This window comes from Mercenaria mercenaria, chromosome 12, assembly GCF_021730395.1.
Source record: "Mercenaria mercenaria strain notata chromosome 12, MADL_Memer_1, whole genome shotgun sequence".
NCBI lineage: Eukaryota > Metazoa > Mollusca > Bivalvia > Venerida > Veneridae > Mercenaria > Mercenaria mercenaria.
In genome coordinates, this window is record NC_069372.1 from 54,799,755 (window position 1) to 54,820,123 (window position 20,369).

Consider the following 20,369-nt stretch of genomic DNA (forward strand, 5'->3'; position numbering starts at 1 on the left):
AAAACTAGGTCAGTAGATCTAAAAATAGAAAAACCTTGTGACCTCTCTAGTGGCCATATTTCTCAATGGATCTTCATGAAAATTGTTCAGAATGTTCACCTTGATGATATCTAGGTTGAGTTCGAAACTGGGTCATGTGCGGTCAAAAACTAGGTCAGTAGGTCTAAAAATAGGAAAACCTTGTGACCTCTCTAGAGGCAATATTTTTCAATGGATCATCATGAAAATTGGTCAGAATGTTTACCTTGAAGATATCTAGTTCAAGTTCGAAACTGGGTCACGTGGGGTTAAAAACTAGGTCAGTAGATCTAAAAATAGAAAAACCTTGTGACCTCTCTAGAGGCCATATTTTTCATGAGATCTTCATGAATATTGGTCAGAATGTTCATCTTGATGATATCTAAGTCAGATTCAAAACTGGGTCACGTGGGGTCAAAAACTAGGTCAGTAGGTCTAAAAATAGAAAAAACCTTGTGACCTCTCTAGAGGCCATATTTCTCAATGGATCTTCATGAAAATTGGTGAGAATGTTCAGCTTGATGATATCTAGGTCAGGTTCGTAACTGGGTCATGTGCAGTCAAAAACTAGGTCAGTAGGTCGAAAAATAGAAAAACCTTGTGACCTCTCTAGAGGCCATATTTTTCAAGAGATCTTCATGAAAATTGGTGAGAATGTTCACCTTGATGATATCTAGGTCGAGTTCGAAACTGGGTCATGTGCCTTCAAAATCTAGGTCATTAGGTCAAATAATAGAAAAACCTTGTGACCTCTCTAGAGGCCATGTTTTTCAACGGATCTTCATGAAAATTGGTCAGAATTTTTTATCTTGATGATATCTAGGTCACATGTGCTCAAAAACTAGGTCACTATGTCAAATAATAGAAATAACGATGTCGTACTCAGTTGAACACTGGGTCATGTGGAGATAGGTGAGCGATTCAGGACCATCATGGTCCTCTTGTTTTAATATTGGGAGGATCCCTGCAGTTATATACATGATTTTGCTTCACTAGCTGACAACACGTGTTTTAGCTAAATTATCAAAACATTCTTTGATATACTGTGAAGGGGCCTCCGTGACCTAGCAGTTAAGGTCACTGACTTTGAATCACTTGCACCTCACCATTTTGGTTTTGAAACCTCACTGTGGGGTAGAATTCTTTGTGAGGAAGCCATCCAGCTGGCATAAGGCATATTCCTCCACCAAGAAAAGCATATAAGATGACTATATTGTGTCAGTGGGAGTCTGAACAAAAAAAAAGAATGAACAAACTAATATACAATGAAATCATTTAATTTCGTTGGTACAAAATTTTGTAGTTCAAAATGGTCAGTATGGATATGAATGTATGATTTCAAATTTAAAGATATATGGGAGCTTTACAAATGTCATGTTATCAAAATTATTATTTCTTTGATTAACCCAACAAAGAAATCTCCGAGAATTAGTCTTGCACAAATTTTAATGATGATTTCACAGTAATGGATCATAAATTACGGATGGTAGTGGTTTCGTCAAATCACCGGTTCGTCATACTTAATTTATATAGTAAGTGAGAAGTGGTTTCGTCATACTTATTGTTATAGTGTAATAATGATTGTTTGTTGGTCGTTTTATTGTTGATGTACTTCGTGTGGCAAACAAGTTGTTAATTTTGCAAAGATAATTTTAAAGCTAATTATTTATACAGAAAATGAAAAGAAAAATAAATGATATAATTGCCGATCGATTAAGATATATAGAGATTTAGTTCTTGTTAAACTAATTATTATGGACGAAACTTATGTATATATTACTGGTTACAAATGTTAAGTTCGACGCAAGACAATTTATTTTTCAAAATGTTAAATTTGAATTAATAAAAAATTAAGAATTTCTATTGAGAATTAAAACATTTTAAATCTATTCAATATTAATACAATATAATTATATACAAAGAATTTGATAAGAAAAAAACAAATACTATAAAAAGTAAAATTTAGATATACAAAATGTATATTTATAGTAAAAGAATTAAAATTCTTATCTTAAGAAGTTAGCGTAACTGTCCCCAAAGCTTAACTGATGATCGATGATTATTATACTTAAAATGTGCTAAATTCCTTGCATTTCTAGAATGTCAGTGAGGTGCTAATTGTGGCACATTCTGCTCATTAAATTCCCGACATTTCATTGATGTTTCTAATTAGAAATTAATTTATCATCAAAATGTATTTGCAGAAGAAAAACAAAGCGTTTTATATTTTTACATTTATTTACATCATCACAAAAGACACTCATTCAACAATGAAAATAAGAAGCACATTTAATACACAATACAATTTTATACATTATAATACACATGTCAACTCTGAAAAAGAAAAAAAAAAGCAATCAATAGCACATTCAATACACATTACAATATTATACATTATAATACATATGCCATGTAAACTCTGAAAAAGAAAAAGAAAAAGAAGCAATTAATATCACAGTCAATACACAATGCATTTTTATACATATCATGACAACCCTGAAAGAAAAAGAAACAATAGCACATTCAATATTAATACAATATAATTATATACATTATAATACACATGTCATGTCAACCCTGAAAAGAAAAAGAAACAATAGCACATTCAATATTAATACAATATAATTTTATACATTATAAAATATCACATTCAATATCAATACAATATAATTATATACATTATAATACACATATCATGTCAACCCTGAAAAAGAGAAAGAAGCAACAGAACATACACATTCAAAGTACAATACAATACACTACAAAACACACATTTTCAATGTCAGTTTCTTTGATTTTAATTTATACATCTTCTTGTACCGCGCTGTTGGTAAATCCAGTGGAAGGTCCGAGCCCCGCGATGTTGCTGCATCTACGTAGAAGTTGTGTCGTCGTCAGTTCACCGTCTTCGTATTTGTCCCAAGCGTCAAACAATGCCCCATGGAGTCTGGCGTATCTTGCTCTGTGTAGCCTCGTCAGTAGATGGGCTGATACAAGCCTGATTTGGAGATCTACCGTCTCGGCCTCTCTGCGAAGCAAAGGTACAAGCAGGTAGAACCCCAAATCAGCCCGACCAGCCCGGGTGTTGATTCGTCTGTGCCACCCTGAAAGTAAAAAGAAATACTAATGTTACATTTATCGTTGATAACATTGCATACATAAACTTGCATACAATTTATGATCAAACAGATCAAGCAAAACACATGGCAGCACCACAACACAACTAAAGGTAAGTGTCAGTAAATTTATTAAAACAAAACAGCTTTATGTTAATTTATGTCAATCTCATGGAATCATCAATTTACAGAAGTCTGAAAAGTTTGGTTACCTTCAACGTCGTTGTTTGTCCTGACCGTCTCCCTGAACACACTCCAGTGGTTCGGCTGCCACATACTTCCTTCTATCCACGTACCCTGGACATACTGCGTCACGTGCAGGATTGGGCCGCCGACTTCTAAAGCTTGCTGCTTCAACTGGTGGAAAGCCGCTGGAATTTGCTCTGAAGGGAGGTATGGCAGACTCAGCAGTTTCCGTAAGAACCTGTACTTATCTTCTTTTTCCAGGTAGGCAGTGGTAAGACCCTCGGACTGGATTTTACGGTAAACCCGCTGACTCCAATGGAACACACATCCCTTCAGAACACACCCCGGAAAAACTTCCCTTAATGCCTGCCAGGCAGCTGAAAATATAATAAATAGAAATTAATATATTTCTGCATGAATGATGATTGTATTATGTATTAAATGTTATATGAAAGTTGTATAATAGTTGTCTAATGAAAGTTATTTAACCATTATAGAATTTCACATGATATAAAATCGATTTTTTCTACTTACCAGCTTCAAAGTCCAGCATGAACCATTCAACCTGCGGGCGTTCCAGCATACTACGTAGACTGGTCAGCACCTGAAAATAGAAAAGAATATTTTAGTTGGTAAAAAATACTGAAACATAGACAAAAATGCTTGGTCTGTTTATCATTTTATTTTAAAACGTACTTAAACTATTAAAGATCCGTTATGCAAGTAATATATAAATATATAAAGGAATTAAGTACCGCAATATAATCCTGCTTTGTTCTCCGTGACATCAGTACGTAGACGAGTGGTACTTGTTTGGCATCTTCACCCTTTCGGACGAACGCGTGGACAGACATTAACTGGTAAAACGGGCGTTTTACCAGTTTGAAGGTGCCATCCAAGAACCACCGCCTGGCCTGTTTAAGCTGCTGTAGCTGAGGTGTTGTGGCAAGAAGTATGTGCCTCTGGTCGTCTACCCGGATGTCGTCTGCAACGAAGTCTGGCCCGATGAAATTGGTATTGATCACGAAGTCCAGCGTAGTTGGGTCCGTTGGTCGGAGATTCTGCCGATGAAGATTGGCGGCCCTGATAAGAAGATCTGTTCACAAACTTACGCGGGGATAATTAAACATACAAGCTAACGATGTTCATAAGCTAAAAACAACGTATAGTTTGCGTTAATTAAAGGCCGTAATTGAAGTTGTGTAAAATAAGTATTATGGCAAACAAATACTTACTCTACAAATATAAAATTATAAGAGTAAATGTGAAGATAGACACAATTTATTTCCATTGGTACATTTATAACATTCATATTTTAGATATTTAAATATATCTGTTTGCCAAATTTTTAATGTAATTTAATACAAGTCCGATAATTCATATTACCAAAATTGTACATTTTTCTTACAGCATCCTTTAATTATCAACATCTTAATCGCAAGTATACATGTACCTGCATTCGCGACCAGTGCAGATCAAGATCAGCTTTATATTGTTCGCTAATCATTTTTTTTTTCATGAAATGAAGTATAGATCGGGCCGTCTATTTCAGAAACGTAATATTTATCAAGAACTCGTTTTTAATACACAATAATTTTTAATAACTCATTTGCAATTTGAGTAACATTATCGATTAAGTATGTGCGAATTACTTTAACGCAATCATCGATATTAACTGCCATTAAATAGGTGCGATCATCTTCCATTGTATTGACCTATTATATGCTATTAACTATATAAAGTCTTTATGACGAAACCACTTCTCACTTACTATATAAATTAAGTATGACGAACCGGTGATTTGACGAAACCACTGTAATTCATAAATTACTACCGTAATACTAACCTTATTCTTAGTGGTAGAAGTAGAATCAAACATTAAAACAAAAAGTCTATACTAACCAATCCACTCCACAACAAATATTGGAGAGTAAACTGCTTTTGAGCATTTACATCGGCGTTTTTTTATTGTTGCAACAAAATACTTATTTTTAAGATTTTTCTCGCTGACAGATTCCATTAAACGCAAAGTGTGTCAGATCTGTTGTTCCAGAACTTGTATTACTGTAAAATCATTCAGTTTTGTGGGCATGGAATATTGTGGTTTTGACAAAACAGGTTATTGTTATATAATAAGGGTATTTGTGGGAATACAAATTCATGGATTTGATCTTTGAACATAAAATAGATGTAACAGAAAGAGCAGAGGTTCACAAGAATAATTAGGTTATTTCGAGAAGGTGTAACCTTCGAGAAATAACCTTATTATTCAAGTGGCCCCTACGCTTCCTGTTTTGTATCATGGTCTGCCAATATGAACAATGCATTCGGCTGCTAATTTTGATTGACAAGTTAACATTCCATTTTAAGCATTGGTACTATCCTGTGACAAGCGTACTCTAACTGAAATAGAGAACGGTTTCAGAAAGTTCAACATTTCCCTACAGTATTCTATATGTATGGGGGACCTAAGACATGTTCTCTAACTTAGTGAGAGTACAGCTTAAGCCACACCTTTTCCTCAGTTGAAGAATATTACAGATAGAAGTTAACAGTTATAATGACACTGCAGGTAAACCATGATACAAACTTCTTTGTTGCCCAGGATTAAATTTTGTGGATTGACTAAACCATGAAATCTACAAAAGTTAAGTCACCCATGAATATTGGTGGTTTCGCAGTAATTGAAAGCGAAACATACTGAAGTTGCACACACACTATGATACTCCCTATTTTACTATTCAGGTGCTAGGGTTCCTTACACGGCTAAAGGAGCTGCCAGCAATATATTATAATTTAAGTTGCCTTAATTTGTTGGTATTTCTCTTCATTTTGCAGAAAATATGCTTTCTTTTAGAATTATTGATCATTTCTTGTTTATTATTAATAATTATTAACGGCAGATAGGTATATAAATCAAAGACTGGCAAAATGTTGTAAAAGTCTTTTAAAGCTTACACATTAAGTTTTATTGTTTATTATTTTTCCTTCACCTATGAACATCTTGTTTTATATATTTTTCCTTTGTTGAAAAAAAAGACAGTTGACATATTTAAAACAGTTTCATGAAAAAGTAAAAATTTTAAATTTCACACAATTGTTCTTTGTTTATTTGAAGGCTTCTGTATTTTGCAAATGGAAGGAATGGAAATACCATATTGGAACCATTCTAGACATTGCTGTCTGTATTGATGTAATGCACACGTGTGTCAGACCTAACAAATAAGGAGAATACATGTAATGCAGATGACTAACAAAAGGAGACAATGACACATAGAGAGACATAAGACATATCTTTTTATACACAAGTTGAGTTTCACAAAAAAAAACAACATTAAAAATTAACAGAAACAGTGGGAACAATATAGCTAAGAGAAATTTTATTATGTCCTCGACAAAAACAAAAGGCTTTTTATGTACTATTTTAATATGACAAATCCGTACACAGTTCCGTTAAAACACGGAAACTACCTGACGTCACGTCAACATATTATTTGGAGCAATACAGACGTCGAGAAAGACGTCTACTATATTTGATATACCATGTTATACAAAAGACGTTTCAGAATCGAAGTGATATAACAGAATGGCGTTCTCACCCTCTTAGGTTATCAGGCCCGAAAAAATAACAATACACGTCTACGTACTCCTTAGCTTTTCCAGGAACATAGTACTACCCGTATCGTAACACTTTTTAAACACAGTCACGTAAACCAGCTATATTCTGCGTCATACATGCGCAACGAAATAATTCTTTCCTATTTCATCTACTTGTTTCAAGAAAAAAAATATATTAGAATCGAAATTATATTTAGCAGTGCCAGGTTTTAACAAACTCAACCGTACGAATCGTTTATATGTCACTTGGACGTAAATTATTCTGCAAGCGTATAGCCGCATTAAATTGTTTTGGTATGTTAAAACATTTTTTTGCTATATATTATTTCTTACTGGATGCTCATTTCCATTAAAACACGGAAATCTGAAGCCAGGTTGACGTATTATTTGGCGCCGTGAGATCTGCTATATTTGATCTATTTTATATAAAAGACGTTTCAGAATCGAAATGATATAACGGAATGGCGTTACACTTAATTCACACACTCTAAATGCGTTATTTGGCTCGAAAAACGAGTCGTTAGACGTTTACGCACTCCTAGCTTATTCCGCCTGACGTGTTACTCTCCGTAGTTTTACACTGTTAAAACACAGTTATGCGTTGACGTCATTCCAACCTACTATATTTGGCGCCATACATGCTCCATGAAAAAGTATCTCTATTTCATCTACTTGTTAACATAAAAGACAACTACAGTCGAAATAATATATAGCAGAACAATGTTTTAAACATACCGAAACAATACGATGAAGTTAAACAGATAATTTCACGAGGGATTATACACGCGACGTATAACTGATTCGTATTGTTGAGATATGTTAAACATTGTTCTGCTATATATTATTTCTTAGAATGTCCATTGTATTTCTCACAGTATTAAAATGATCATAGAAGTGATTGAAGATTTAAGTGTCTTTTGGCATGCTTGATGCACATTAGATACACCAAATGAATGTCAAAAGTTTAGAAAACATTGAGAAACCTTTGAACATTTTAAGGAAATAGCATTTAACAAAATCTGTACATTTCATGTACATTATTAACAGAAAACAAAAAATATAAATATATTTCGTCATGAAATATTCATAACACAGACATACTATGTCCGAACCAGCAGACGGCATTGTCTCTTTCCGTGCATATTTATAACAACACTCCATTCAGTGCCTAAAAGGTGAAGGAGATGAACAAAAGACAAAATGAAAGTAGTTCCCAGTGAGTAAAAGAATTTCCCTTAGAAATATTCACTGGCTCAGAGAAAAATGTTTCTTTTTGTCAGGCATTCCGTGACGGCGACAAATAATAAGCGCACAATGCGCGTAATAAAAGCAAGGTAAAAGAAAATATTCCCACGATGGCTATATATCACAGTCGTGGAACGTTTCAGAAGGCAAGAGTAATGAACACAAAATGTAGAATGAGATCAAATGAGTAAAACATATACATTCAATATGCATTTGCTTTGCGTGGCCATCTTATTAGCACGAACACATATTATTTGTAGGCTTTTGTTGTTCTTGAAGTATGATCCTGTTTGCTTGTTGTGTATTCAATGTTTGGTGGTTATTTATCTTTTCTAAAACAAGTTCTAAAAGTTTCTCTATCACCGGCACCACACTTTCGTTTTCCTCAATGCTCACTTCCAGATAAGGTAGTTCTACACTTTCTGCGTACTTTGAAGCGCGTTCAAACGAGACTTCCCGCTTTTCAGGTGCCACGTGACATTTTGTGCCTACCAAAAGTGTTGGAATATCCGGATGGGTGGAATATTCCTTGATATCATGAAGCCTGCAACACAAAAAGATTCATTCTTTTGAATATGATGAAATGTTTGATATAAAAATAATGGAGCAAATGTTTTAATCAAAACAAATAATTCTAGAAAACGGGGACAGACAACCGTTAAAGAGAGCATTAACGACGTCGATAGCTCTTTTCCGTTTAGTCTGGCAGTTCAGGAAAAAAATAGTATGCACTTACTGAATGGCTTGCCGGTCAGTAGTAAAAACTATCGCCCGAGGTCCGACAAACCATTCAATATATGTATTACAAATGGCATCAGAAATAAACTTAGATTTCTTCTCAAGTTATGACTTAAGCGCAGTAAACTATGGACCGGAGATTTACACAAGGAATCATGTAATAATATTGCTTCTACTCCAAAGGACCGAGGGATAATATTTTTGACTATTGACCGGCAGTTGACTCAGTATTCATTTTGCTATGATTTCACTTTTTATTAATTCAAACAATTTAATTGCTTACATATTATTAAGCTGAGACATTCACACATCGGTGAGCGCATTGTTTCATTTCACCGAATATTCGAAAAAACGGCGATAACTTTATTTCTAAACGAAACATATTAATTATCACTCTTTGTTGTAATTACAAATGTAGATCATTTTCTATCAAACAGTCGTGGTTTCGATTCATAATTTGATAAAATGTTTTCGAATTTTTTGATGCGCAGAGCAAAACCATTGACAAATGAAATTGGTACGGAAACATGGTTACCTTAAACAATTTATTCTGGTGCATGAGCACCATAAAAAAGTTTATTCTTACATGAACCACAAAAGGAAAGGCGTCAAAGGTACGATAACGCCTCTTACAGTGATAACGTGCCGCTGTTAAGACGACGCCCGAATGTAGTCCGAAATAACGTGACCGGGAAGCCGATATTAAATTTAATTAAAATAAAGGCCGTGCAAGTTGCTCCAAAAAAAACTTGTTAAAAAGCGGAAAGGGAAAATAATGGACATATCAGGAAGTATGTCATTCATTTCGCATGCGATTCATTGTAAATTTGTCTATCATATTCTGTCGTTCATTTCGCATGAACTCCGAAAAAAAGTCATTTTTACGGTAATTATAAACGATAAAAGCCGGTAGTCAAATTGTAAAATGCCACCCGCTTTAGTCAGGAATGATACTGACCATCATACGATACATGAAAATTTCTACATAAATAAAATATTAATACACAATGATAATACAGAAATGTAGCTTACCAGTAAGAAATATTACTGAAAGTGGAATCCTTGGTAACGTCAAACAGCACGAGACACCCGTGCGCTCCCCGATAATATGATGCTGTCAGACTGCGATATTTTTCTTGACCTGTGAGACAAATGAAAATGTTGTCATAACCATGATAAGAATATATCAAAAAGGAAAACTTTGCTTTCCTAGTAAACATGTAAAGCGAGCTTTCCTGGAAAAGCCATGATTCTTGCACATTTTAAATATTTATGCATTTTAGAAGTAGTCGAAAACATAAAACAATAAACCATAAATTAAAGCGAAATGTGGAGAACTGTATATACATAATTTAAGTAATTTCTTGAAAGGTTAATAAAAACGACACGACGGATATTTTATTTTCATACAATTGAAGTATGTAAAGCAGTCGGCTGACGACTCACACGATATTCATATTTTTCTCAAGATTAACATTTTTCGTATTACCCTCTCATGAACGCAGTCTTCATATATTATTTCATTTCACCTTACATTTTCTCTTAAAGAGCGATAAAAGATTAAATATTGAAATATCAACACATACTTATCAGTTGTCTGGGTATAAAAAGAGGTGAAATAAAGTTCAAACTGTTCAAACAATAAACGAACCGTCCGTTTGGCAAAATATAAAAAAAAAATCCTGTAAGTCGTGCCATTGAAATAAAACCTGATGGATAATGCGCTTGTAACTACGACAGATCACAGTTCCCCATTTTACATAAAATCCATTAAAAATCATTTGCAAGCAGTCTTTAATTTTTGTTGCAAAAGTATGATTAAGCTGGTACCTCAATCAGATATTTTCGTGACGTTGAAAGGTCAGCAATAATAACACTCGCGAGTACATATGTACTCACTTTCGGGAATGATAATGAGAATGATAATAATAATCATAATAATGATGAACAACAATAATAATTATTATAATGCCTTTTTTAAAGAGGAAACACTCATTCAACAAAACCAGTCAATCATGAAGCTCTCCAAATACGGACAGTTAGCGAATATTGCCAAAATAAAACCCTCACAAAAATCTGATTTTGCAGTACATAAATAAATCCACCGAAAACAGAAAAAAATCTGCCAATATTGAATTCCAATCTTTTACCGAAGTATGTATTCGCTACCTATATTATTCCTTCGGTCACCTACCTCGGGTTAGAAATCAAAAATAAAAATAACCTTCGGTGGAAGTCGGAACTCAAAATAAGCTATAAATAGTGATTTTCATAGCAACCCTTACACCAGTCTGCATTCAGACTCTGTTTTATTGATATGAGACAACTCGTGAGGCTATTCAATTTTTTTTTCATCCCCAGAGCTAAGAGGAATTTTGTATTAGGCTTTTAAAAGCTATGAACATGGAACGATTATAAAGAGAAAAATGTTTGATAATTTGAATGTTTCATTGGGTTCAGGGTCGTTCACCTGGCCTTCCGAACCCAGAGTGTCTGTGCTAAAACGTGGCAGCCACATCATAAACAAAACCATTATGACCCCTTACAAATTTTACAAAAGTCAGCTGAAAATTTTTCCTATTTCCTATGTTGATCATGTTAAGAAATAAATAATACCACAATAAAATCACAGAAAACGGTGCTTTGAACTTAATCGAATAGATAGAACTGAACGTGTTACCTGCAGTATCGTAAAGCCTTGCCAGAATGTGTTTATCCGACACTTCAATTACACGATCAACATATTCTACAGTTTTAACGTCGCCGACGGCAGGTTTTTGAACATAGTTTGCTTTACTGCATGCATCGCAGCTGAATTTGTTCGCTAAGCTCGTTTTTCCTGTACCACAGTCGCCGAGCAGCAAAAGTTTGAAATAATAATCAGGTTTTTGTTCTTGAATTGTGTCGAGCTGTTTACGTCTAAAACTCCAACGTAACGTCTTGTTCCCGAAAACGTTAGAATGTCCCGTCCGGCTGAACTCCGATGAAGCAAAACGGCCATTTTCTCTCTGATGTGTTAAAAGTACCATTTTGTTTCAGTTTTTGTTAATTCTCTTTTCTGACAACATATGTAAAAACAAATACATATAAGTACATATATTTACACACACACAAAAATTGGAAGATGTTAAATATCCTTAGAGATGAACAGAAAATCGCGTTAGTTAACCAGTGTCGAACTTTACACTGGGAGGTGTCCCATTTAAATGATTTATTGCAATGACCTGTCCTTGGTTTTAATCCATCCTGAATGCAAATATTATCAAGTCTGACCACTGGGCCGATCGATTGGCCTTGCGTTGATAAAGAGTATTGTTTATTTTGTTTGGTCAAAAGTAATTCACACTTGTTTCAAAGTGTAACTGAAATATAATGTTAAATAACTGCTCTGCATGATGGTCAAACTCAAAATAGTTTTATTCCCTAAAATACCGAATGACTGACTTTCTACGAAAAAAAAAACCCCCATAGATCTACATCATAATAGAACGTCACTGGTTGTAGATGGCAGATGGAAATACACGGTCCAATGTTAATTGGGTTAGCGGTTACGAAGCTGTGCCGAGTTACCGTCAAAACAGTTACCCGAGGGTCGGATGTTCCAATCTACATCTGAAACCAGTGGTAAAATATTTTGCATGCTAACAGTTTTTTTTTTACAAATTAAAGAACAAATAAAGCAAAATGAAATACTTTATTTTTGTAGCACTCACTCTTTATAAACTTGATGCCAAGTGCGAAATGACATTTTGTTTTAATTAAAAACATCCCCAACTTTGAGCGTGAAATATACGAGAACCGCAACTCTTGTCGGTATTGATTTTTTGCCTTATGCGCCGTTGTAGTTGTTTCCCTTTATCCTAAAATATCGATAAACCTGCTGTTTAACATATACAGGGGTGGTATAGTACGTCATCAACAGGTGCGCGCAACACTTCCCGATGCGGCTTTTTTATGTCAAAACATCTCGATTCGGTGAGTATACTCCCGATTATTTCATTGGTAACGAATAGATTTGGAAATGAAATATAGTCTAAAGTACCCGCATGTGTCTCTAGTTTATCACTGACGTTTGCATTTTTGAAGAAAGTCTTGCGTTTAAGAGAACATTCGAGCACAATGCACTTCATGGAAACACTTCCCCATTCACCACACCATATTATATCGCATAAAAAGAGTTTTCATGCATTTCTAATGACTAAATGCCTTGACGGGTGTTCTTTTATGGCAAACAGAGGTCAGTGATACCTTAATTAATTATTGGAATCTATAGTTTCAAAGAAATCAGTTATATAAAATTTCGCCTTCCCGGTTCACCAGGTAAAACGATGCACTTCCCGGCTCACCGCCCGTGTGGCATCGTGTTTGACTTAATTATATGTAGCCTTTCAATTTATTTTGACGCATGGTACTTCGGTTGCCATACCAGCAAAACTAGTATTTAGCATAACACAGGTAAGTATCAACATTCGGGTGCCCAGTTAACGTTTCCATACTTAGCATATTATCAATGCCTATTCTTCCCAGTAAACACCTGACGTCGTATCGACGTTGGTTAGACGTTGGATTTTGGTCGCGACGTCGGCGACTCGAATCCAACGTCTAACCAACATCATATCCACGACGTCTAATAGACGTCAGACTTAGACGTCTAGAAGACGTTGGAATTAGGTTGGATAGAAAGTCTGATAAATGTTATGAATTATAAAACTTTTAAACTAGTATAATTTTGCTAGTATAGTTTCAAGATATTTACTATTTATTATATAATGTTTTCATAAAAGCCTGGACATGCGCATTTAAATAATAGTTCATTCGCACATCAAATACTGTTAATTATATTATAATATCGCATGAGATTGTCTTTTTTCGGAAACGGATTTGTTCACGAATTTTAAGCTGTTCAAGATAAAAGTGCATTCTATACACATGTATAAATTATTCTACCTAAGGATCTTCTCTTCTACACATGTTAATTTATTAGTCATACATCCGCGAGATAAGCCTGCATCGGTTTACACAGTCTTCCTGTAATTTGATATTTGTTGGGATAAGATAGAGCAAGTTTATAAATACTTTACACAAAGGGAGGGATCCGCAACGTGAGTAACAGATTTTTAAAAATTATACTTATTTTAATAGTTATGCTGATTAATGTTCCGTATTTTTTCACAGACTGATGCATATTTGTTTGTAAAGCAATTTCAATTAACACCAAACTTTTACATTTTACGAAATTATAGAAGATTTTTCATAGAATTTAAAATATTACATATTTGTTTTGCACTTAGTAATTAAGCTCTTATTAATAGCACTAGTATATTTATATAAATTTTCTATTTTTATGAAATGATGAAACTGACAAATTTTATACATTTCAGATGGAAATATTAACGGAGTTGAAGAATCATGCAAAACTGACGAAACTTGAAAGTTTCAATTATCGGATTACTTTTTGGACTTATTGTATTTGACTTACGTCGTCATAATATAAAATAAAGATGATAAAATACATGTGTTGATCACTTGTTAGACCGCAAATTACGTAGAAAATTTGGTCAGATTTTGGTTGAAAAGTGGTTAGATTTAGGTTGGAAAATGGTCGGATTGCGACGTCTAGCCAACGTCGGGATCCGACGTCTAAACGGTTTGCAAATCCAACCAAAATCCAACGTTAATCCGACGTCGGGGTCCGACGTCTATACGACGTCTAACCGACGTCAAATGCCTACTGGGTTATTTGTCTCATCGAGTCTGGCCTTGAACTCAAGTTCGGAATCAAAGCCATCATACTCGACTATTTTCGATGAAACGCCATATATAGTTATCATGAAAAAATACTTAGAGTAACAAGTTAACTAATGGTTTCCAAAATACTTTCTACTTATATTATCATGTGGCGAAGTGCCTATCTAACTATACCCCTTATTGAGGTTTAACTACTGTAACATTATTGAAATTAAATCAGTTATTTATATCCATACCTTCAAACAGCAACCGACATAGTCGTGACAAGGTTTGGTACGGAGACCTAGTTGAGCGTTGAAATCCTTGTCTAGGGTAATTCCGTTAGAGGATGTTCTCCACTTCTCAAATATTATGTCGTACAGCTTTTGGAAAATATAATATGTCAATCATGTCTTGCATGCCGATCACTCAGCAATCCTTTTGAACATATACTGACAATTCCACTGATGCAGACTAAAAGTTTTTCATCTTTCATGTACCTAAAATAACAAATATAAGGACATGATAGAACATAATTATATCATACATATGCACGTTTATAGTATACAACATATGTTCAAGATATGCCTCGTTCTTTCAATACTATCTTCAAATGCTTAAATGATGTTTACGGACCATCTAGTGCAAGCACTCTAACAATTAGTTATCCGAATTAATAGAACTTCCAGGCAAGCGTGATCACATTTACATGAGCACCAGCCCGATGTTAGTCATGCTGGAAATTGGTGAGCCGGGAAGGACATCAATTCAGTTGGTGAACCGGGAAGGCAAAATTTCAGTTTACTGATTTTTTCGGAAAGTTTAGATTCCAATGACTAATCAAGGTTCCACTGACATCTGTTTACCATAAAAGAACATCCGTCAATGCTTGGATTTATCAGAAATGCATGTAAACTCTTGTTATGCGACATAATATGGTGTGGTGAATAGGGAAGTGTTTCCATGAAGTGCATTGTGCAAGAATGTTCTCTTAAACGGAAGGCTTTCTTGAAAAATGCAAACGTAAATGATAAACTAGACGCATGTGCGGGTACTTTAGACTATATGTCATTTCCGAATCTATTAGTTATCAATGTAATAATCGCAAGTTTACTCACCGAATCGAGATGTTTTGACACAAAAAAGCCGCACCGGGAAGTGTTGCGCGCACCTGTTGATGACGTACTATACCACCCCTGATATATAGGTAAACTCGGCTCTACATTTTTGAGCAACGCATCTTGGTTAGATAGAATAATTAAAAAGCAGAATATGACACATCTTTAAGCTACTGTAATTAATTGTATTTTATGGACTTTGCTAGATATCGATATTGTTCCATGAGTTATAAATAACTGGAACATTTCGTGAAAATTTTGTTATATATGGGCCTAAAATATTACATTCAACCATGGCTTCTTTACGTTCACTGATCACTGCGTGAATGTAAAAGTATGAATTACAAATTAATAAATGATGGTCATATTAACTGTGGTGATAATTTGATTTATTTACCCGCGCATGCATTTCAATAGAAGATGAAAAAAAAGGTACACTTTACGAAACTTATTAATCAAATTGAAAACAAAAAACAAAAACAAAAATATAAGTATATATTTATCAAATACAATAATCACTTTCACCGGTATATGACCTTTTTCATGATCATGATATTGGCAGATATTTTTTATGAAAACAAAGACATTTTTATAACTATATTATTATTCTACATTTCATAAAGGAAAATTAATTCCTACTCCACAAATCTTCATGGTCCAATGGGGACCCCTGTTGTGCAAAATTGCCCATCAATTAGCGACTATTACATAATCGCTGATAAGCAGCAGATAAGACGGGGTTTTAGATTGGATTATCGTGGTGGACAGCCCTTCACAAATGTTTTATGGTATTACTGCGAATATTGTGAAGCAGCGAAGTTTTATTGTAATACAATACTTTTTAATAGCAAATAGATATTTTAGGTTAATTGTAAAATGTAAGATAGTAGGTCTTTTAGACATTTATAAAATGGGTTGTTTTTTCTAACAAATGTATGTATAATATAAATGTGCACAAAGATGACTTAAATGAAATGTTGAACTTATGTAGTAATGGATCTAGGCATTTAAAAAACACACATTACACTAGAAATTGCCAAAATTTATATATATGTTTAATTCAGTTTAGTTTGTATTGTTCAGCTGTTCGAAACTATTCTGAAACAAACTGTTTAACCGTCACCTAAAAGAAAAGACAAATGATAAATACTTACTGCAATCTCATTTAAGGATCTGTGTCTCTTCAATTAATGAATACAACTTTCATTTATTTATAAAAAGGCTTACGATCATTAAAACGTTGACATTAAGCCTTTAAAAGGGAAATTACCTCCTGCTGGTTGGGGTCATGGCCATCCGTATGGTAAGAGACCAACATTTATTTTTTTTATTTATTTTGTTTGGTTAAACGTCGCATCGACACTATTATAGGCATATGGCGACTTTCCAGCTTTCATAGTGGATGAAGACCCAGGTGCCCCTCCGGCGTGCATTATTTCACCACGAGCGGGCACCTGTGTAGAACCACCGACCTTCCATAAGCCAGTTGGATGGCTTCCTCACATGAAGAATTCAACGCCCCGAGTGAGGCTCGAACCCACATCGATGAGGGGCTGGTCATTTGAAGTCAGCGACTTTAAACACTCGACCACGGAGGCCCCATACCAAATGTTTTCCCATAGACTTCCATTATAACATAATGACGTGTACGGCCTTCCATAAATCGAAACATGTATATATAATCGCATGTTTTTCAAGAACTATCTTAGTTCCACCAAAATATCGGACGAAAACATATGAATAGTAATACTGTATTCAAGCAATTTTCGTATGAATGAGATGAACCCGTTTATTGGCATGGCTGGAGAAATTCGCTAAATATTTTTTTTTCAATTGCCTACACATAAAATGTAACAAATTTTGTCAAAATGTATAATCAAATACTGTAAATATAGTAAAAAATCAATTAAAAAAAAACACACACAAAACAATTCCTTTCTTGGGTTTGTTTACATGAATGACCAATCAGAACGGACAAACATTACCTTATTCCTAGTAAGTTCCCTGGTGGTCTCTGACCACATAGAAGTATAATTGCTGACTTCCGGAGACTTTTCAAACCATGTCATGCTTCACATTCACCAGCGGCCAGAAATGTCGGCTCGGGCTGTTGTGTCTAAATAAAGTTGATATTTTAGATAAAGGACACTCTGATGCTTTGTGCATGGAACAGCTCATAGTATGACATTACTCTTTAAAGCTGAAGTAAGTTACTGTAGAACCTTCGGGGAACGTATTTATAGCAAAAACAAAGTTTGCAATCATTCTTTTGATCATCTACAGCTTAAAAACAAGCGCTATGACGACTTCAATATAGAGTATTAGCTCTGATACAAACGAGAGCGTATCTAAAAACTGGGTCCACACTGGGTATCTCCGTACGCTAGAATTCCCTGATGGGCGAAATTTTCCCCAACAATAGAATTTCTTCAAACTTTAGATGGGGAAAATGCCGTTTTCAAGGGCAGATAACTCTTTTTCAATACCGGTGACCTGTTATTTTCATTGCATATTTTTGTTTCTTAGCCAAAGTTTGAAGAAATTCTATTACTGGGAAAAAAATTGCCCGAATTCTAGCGTACGCCTTTAAAGCCGTAATAAGGTCTGGTTTACATTTAAAAATGTCTGAATTATAAATTCGTATTTGTGTACATTTTTGAACAAAACAGTGTATGTAACATCTATAGCATTGAATAGATAGATCCGCCGCACGCACATTGGTAGTTAGGCGGTATTGTGCATGTGATACTGTATTACAAAAAAAAATTCATTGGGTTCCTTTGACCGAAAGTTTTGCTTTTGTCTCAGTTTAAAAGAATGGGGTATCGTTTGAGCAGTTTAGTATATATTTTCCCCGAAAGACTTAAAGCTACTCGCCACCAGCCAGTTTGGGTGAATCTTTTTAACACGTTTGGCGAAGAATGTATATACGACATTGAAAATGATAAAGTGTGTGAAAATAAATGTTAGATATTGGTAAAAATGCCAAAAGAATGTAAATTTTCTGCATTATTTCAAAAGCGTTGCTTCTGCACAACATCTTTTAGTTATTCATTGCTAAAATTTTACGTCATTCAGTTTGTACCATTAATCACTTTTTATGGATTTTTGAGAGAAATTATTTTTCGCCTAAAATGTGTTGGTTTATCTCTAATGCCACTGTTTAAAATGTGCCTGCCACATTTTCCGATATGAGCATAAAATATTAAATTCTTGTTAATTCCTATTGCCGATAATTGTTTCTCTACTACCCGTCAACGGTTTGAATATTGATCAATATTATAGAATGTTTTATTGAAAAAATAGTTTTTGATTACCTCCCTTTATAGCTCTAACTTTTGAAACTGATTTGTAGTAGTTAAACTAGCCCTTTTCTCACCACGTAATTATGTATAACATCTATTTGCACACCTGCTTCTATCATTTTAACATAAAATTTAAAGCCTTATGGGCCCTTAATTATTCCACTAAACTTCACTGTACAGAAAGTACCTAATCATACCTATCCCATTCATATCCAAAAATGTGTTTTTTTCCTGCAATCTTTTGATTTTCACACCTGAAATGCTGTTTTCTGTACATGCACTCTGTTTATCTGCTTATATAATTCAGATGTAATTATCACGAACTTCTTTTTTTTTAAACATCCGCTTGCAACACTGAAACTTATGTCTTCATTCAAATTTAGTAATTAAATCCTTTACTTACCTAACTTGTCACAGTAAGATATATGTATTTTTGATAGCAGTTTCATAGGATCAATTTCAGTAATGCTGTGCATTGTTTTGCACCCAGTAATGTTTTTACGAATAGTTATACCGGTTGCGATCCAGATCTCGGACAGGTCCAGTTTCCGGACAAGTTATTTAACCATTTATTTCGGCATTAATTATGAAAAAGCTTAATTCCGATCATTTTCATGTTCTATTTTCGTACCTGTAGTTTTTTTTAAACATATCTGTTACTGTTGATATATCACCTGTGTTTACAAAATAATTTTCCATGCCATTGGGGCATGTAGCCTGATTGCATTGCACATGCGTAACAATTTTATGTTGCTGAGGTACCAAGTGGTACTGAAAGAATTAAACAGGTTCTGCAAGTTACTTTTTAATTTCACGGTATCAGCGGTCACATTTATGCCCCCTTCGAAGAAGCGGGTGCATACTGCTTTGCACCTTTCGGTCTCGTCCCAAGAACTTGAGAATTACTCGACCCAGAACCGCCAAACTTTGTAGCATGATTGGGCTTATGATGTAGTTTTCAGGGTCAGTACGTCCATGGTCAAGGTCTAAGGTCTAACTCGAGAACGGTTTCTGCCGAATGACTTGAGAAAAACTTGACACAGAACCTTCAAACTTGATAGCATGATAGGGCTTATCAAGTAGATTAACACTAACGTTTTTGGGATTAATAGGTCAAAATTCAAGGTCACAGAAAACTGATTCCGCCCAATTACTTGAGAACCACTTGACCCAGAACCTTCAAACTTGGAAATATGACTGGGCTTATGAAGTAGATGGCCCCTATATGAAGTTTGGGTTCAACAGGTCAAAGGACAAGGTCACGGGGTTTCAGTCTAATAACTCGAGAATCACTTGAC

The 20,369-nt window shown here is 34.6% G+C and overlaps 2 protein-coding genes and 1 long non-coding RNA gene across 3 annotated transcripts; 1 reads left to right on the forward strand and 2 right to left on the reverse strand.

Moving 5' to 3' along the window:
• Positions 1-2,057: 2,057 nt before the first annotated feature.
• On the reverse strand, positions 2,058-4,417 carry LOC128547394 (uncharacterized). Its single transcript, XM_053520107.1, has 4 exons — positions 4,076-4,417; positions 3,855-3,924; positions 3,347-3,697; positions 2,058-3,122 (listed from the first exon to the last, which is right to left on the reverse strand). Exons 1-4 carry the CDS (start codon positions 4,172-4,174, stop codon positions 2,821-2,823), a joined length of 822 nt encoding a protein of 273 aa, XP_053376082.1. The 5' UTR covers positions 4,175-4,417; the 3' UTR covers positions 2,058-2,820.
• A 729-nt stretch (positions 4,418-5,146) lies between these two features.
• LOC123534336 (uncharacterized) lies at positions 5,147-19,384 on the reverse strand. The gene is made up of 5 exons (XM_045316544.2): positions 19,269-19,384; positions 17,752-17,882; positions 11,602-11,979; positions 9,954-10,062; positions 5,147-8,727 (listed from the first exon to the last, which is right to left on the reverse strand). The coding sequence occupies exons 3-5, from the start codon at positions 11,948-11,950 to the stop codon at positions 8,418-8,420; spliced, it is 768 nt and encodes a 255-aa protein (XP_045172479.2). The 5' UTR covers positions 11,951-11,979; positions 17,752-17,882; positions 19,269-19,384; the 3' UTR covers positions 5,147-8,417.
• Positions 13,450-14,433, forward strand: LOC123564684 (uncharacterized). Its single transcript, XR_006689021.2, has 2 exons — positions 13,450-14,023; positions 14,303-14,433. It is a non-coding gene; the product is annotated as an uncharacterized LOC123564684 (long non-coding RNA).
• Positions 19,385-20,369: the final 985 nt, after the last annotated feature.